The sequence below is a fragment of the Loxodonta africana genome, chromosome 8, assembly GCF_030014295.1.
Source record: "Loxodonta africana isolate mLoxAfr1 chromosome 8, mLoxAfr1.hap2, whole genome shotgun sequence".
NCBI lineage: Eukaryota > Metazoa > Chordata > Mammalia > Proboscidea > Elephantidae > Loxodonta > Loxodonta africana.
This window is the reverse complement of record NC_087349.1, coordinates 7,439,351-7,442,142: the sequence shown is the minus strand read 5'-3', so window position 1 is coordinate 7,442,142 and position 2,792 is coordinate 7,439,351. Positions and strand designations below refer to the sequence as shown.

The following is a 2,792-nucleotide window of genomic DNA, read 5'->3' as shown; positions in this document are numbered from 1 at the left end:
ATGCACCACGTGGCATTATCATGCTGCCTCCCTGACAACTTCAGGGAAGAGACCTGCGTGGATCCCACAGGTGACAAAAGACGAAGACACAACTTTCTGCACTGGAGCTGTTGTTCTGAATAGGCTGTGTCCCATATGTCATGAAAGCTGTCCCTGGGGGATGCAAAAGGTGACCACGTTTAGCTGCTAACCGAAAGGTTGGAGGTTCCAGTCCACTCAGAGCTATGTCAAAACAAAGGCCTGGCAATCTACTTCTGCAAAAACATCTACTGAAAACCCTGTGGAGCACAGTTATACTCTGACACACACAGAGTCACCGTGAGTTGGAGTTGTCTCAGTGGCAGCTGGTTTTGTTGGGTTTGTGTGAGTGGGAGGGTTCCGGTGGAGTCTTCCCTGTTGCACACAGAGAGGAAGGGGGTTTGCTAAGGAGTCTTCCTGTTCATGGTGCAGCCTAGCAGTACAGAAAGGACGTAAAGGGTTGGAAGTTGTTAGTCCATTTCCTTTATTTAACCCACATTTTTGTGCCCTCTACTTTGTACAAGATTTGGGATCACATGAAATAAGAAACTTAAAATGAAAGTAACTCTGTATCTTGCCTTGGGAGCTCCAGGGTCTACAATACTAAATGTACAATATCGATCCTAAACATCTACCTGTTTCTGTGGAACCTTCTGTCTCATGAGTCACAGGCAATTACAGAATGCAGGTGGTCAGGGCACTACTGTGCATGCAGGGTCCAGCTCTGCTACCTGCAGAAGATTCCAGAAGGAAACACACATGGACAATTTTATTAGTATCTGGCTGCATCCAAGTAGTCTGTGACTTACAGCAACCCCATCTGAGTCAGAGTAGAACGTCTTCGCGGGGTTTTCAGTCGCTGACGTTTCATAAGTAGATTGCCAGGCCTTACTTTGGAGACACCTCTGGGTTGACTAAAACCTTCAAACTTTTGGTTAGCACCTGAGTGTGTTAAGCCTTTGCACCACCAGGAACTCAGTCCACTGATTAGCAACGTTAATTCAGTCTGAAGCCTTAACCCCCCACCATGAAGTCTAATACACTCACAGGCTCCAGGGCTTGGGATGTGGACATCTTTGGGGATGGTTCTCCTGCCGACCACTCAGGAAGCAGGTGCCCTGATGAATCTAGCTAGGTGTGGGCAGGAGTCCCACCAGTCAGTGAATTGATAAGGAATTGAGTGAAACCTTCCCGAGTGCTGGCTGAAGAGGTGCACTCTGATCTGTAGCCCTGACTCCAGAGAGAGTCTTTGCAGCTGGAAGGGGGTTAACAGGAGCGTGGGTGACCTAGCAAATGAGAAAAGGACTCTTGAAGGAGTTCCAGAACACAGGAGTCTTAAATTGCACCAGGAAGCCACAAGGATCTCCCCTGGCATTCCAGACTGCAGGGACAATTAGGTAAATAAAAGCCAGTGAGCCAAGGAGGAATCCCATCCTTAGGTAGAAATTTATACAGAGTTACAAACCGTTTTGGGCAAAGGCGGAAAGACTCCTCTACACACAGGACCTGTGCAAATTCAGAACAGTGCATTCCTCCCAGTTTGGGCTGTTGGCGTGAGTGTTTATTTTGACTGGAGGTTGCAGGGAAAAGGGGCGTGGCCACTGGGGCAGGCTGCTCTGGGGCCAGGCTGGGGCAGGAGGGTGACATCTCAGAAGGACCCCTCCAGAGCTTGTCCCTGCCATGCGCCTCCTGTGCGCTGTGTTCCTGGCTGTCCTGGGGGCAGGTGCGTCCTGGGCAGGACCCTCCCCTCTCCTATGACTTCCGGATCCTTCCCCAGCCTTTCCCTTTGGCACCAGCTTTGGTCTCTGTCCCCACAGGGCACACGAATGCTGGCGTCACCCAGAACCCGAGGCACAAAATCACGAGGACAGGAGAGAACATGACCCTGCAATGTACCCAGAACATGGACCACAGCGCCATGTACTGGTACCGACAAGACCCGGGACTGGGCCTGCGGCTGATCCATTACTCTGCCGGTGTTGGTGATGCTAGAAATGGTGACATCCCCGAGGGTTACAGTGTCTCCAGATCAAAAGAAGAGCACTTCCACCTCACGCTGGGGTCGCGCAGACAGCTGTGTACTTCTGCGCCAGCAGTTACTCCACAGTGCTGCAGGGTCACATCAGCCCCTCACAAAAAGGGCTCACGAGGCCCCCTTAGCCGGCTCAGACCCGGGGCCTCGGAGCTGGAGTGAAAGGTGCAGGGCCCTCCGTTCCTGCTGAGGTCCAGCTCTGGGCCACTCTCAGCTAGCCTAGACCTGGGGATGGGACTCAGTCACGTGTCTCTGGGCTAGCAGCAATCACACAGAGCTGCAGTGTGTCCTGCCCCGGGGCCCCTCACCTGACACGCATGCTCCCCCCAAAAGAAAGGGAGTTTGAAACTACAGTGTCCAGTTAATGAAAGTAGACTTATTTTAGTGACCATGGAACACCTGGGGGTTCTTCTAGCAGTGAAATCAGGAGCTGAAACCCCTGTAACAACCTTGTGGGTTCTGGAAGCATTGGGAGACTCTCTAGAGCATGTTACACACCACTGTTACTGGACGAGAAGCCTGAGTCTTCTTCCACAAGGAAGAGGAGAGGAACTTTTTCTGTGGCATGGAGACTGGAACAGAAGGGCTTTGCCGTGGGTCCTGGGGAGAGTCCTTCATGGAGATGAGAGAACCCAGGGGACATTTGTCTCTGACAGGCAGAAGGAATAGGAGCTCCGGACTCAGGCACTGACCCAGGCATCGCTTCGTCTCCTGTGTCCCTGGATACCCCAGTGATTCAAGT

At 52.1% G+C, this 2,792-nt stretch overlaps 1 gene segment (V, D, J or C); it reads left to right on the top strand.

The window, feature by feature from the left end:
• Positions 1-1,698: 1,698 nt before the first annotated feature.
• On the top strand, positions 1,699-2,212 carry LOC100677020 (T cell receptor beta variable 19-like). The segment is given in 2 exon segments: positions 1,699-1,741; positions 1,836-2,212. Coding segments are annotated over 2 exon segments (420 nt in total).
• Positions 2,213-2,792: the final 580 nt, after the last annotated feature.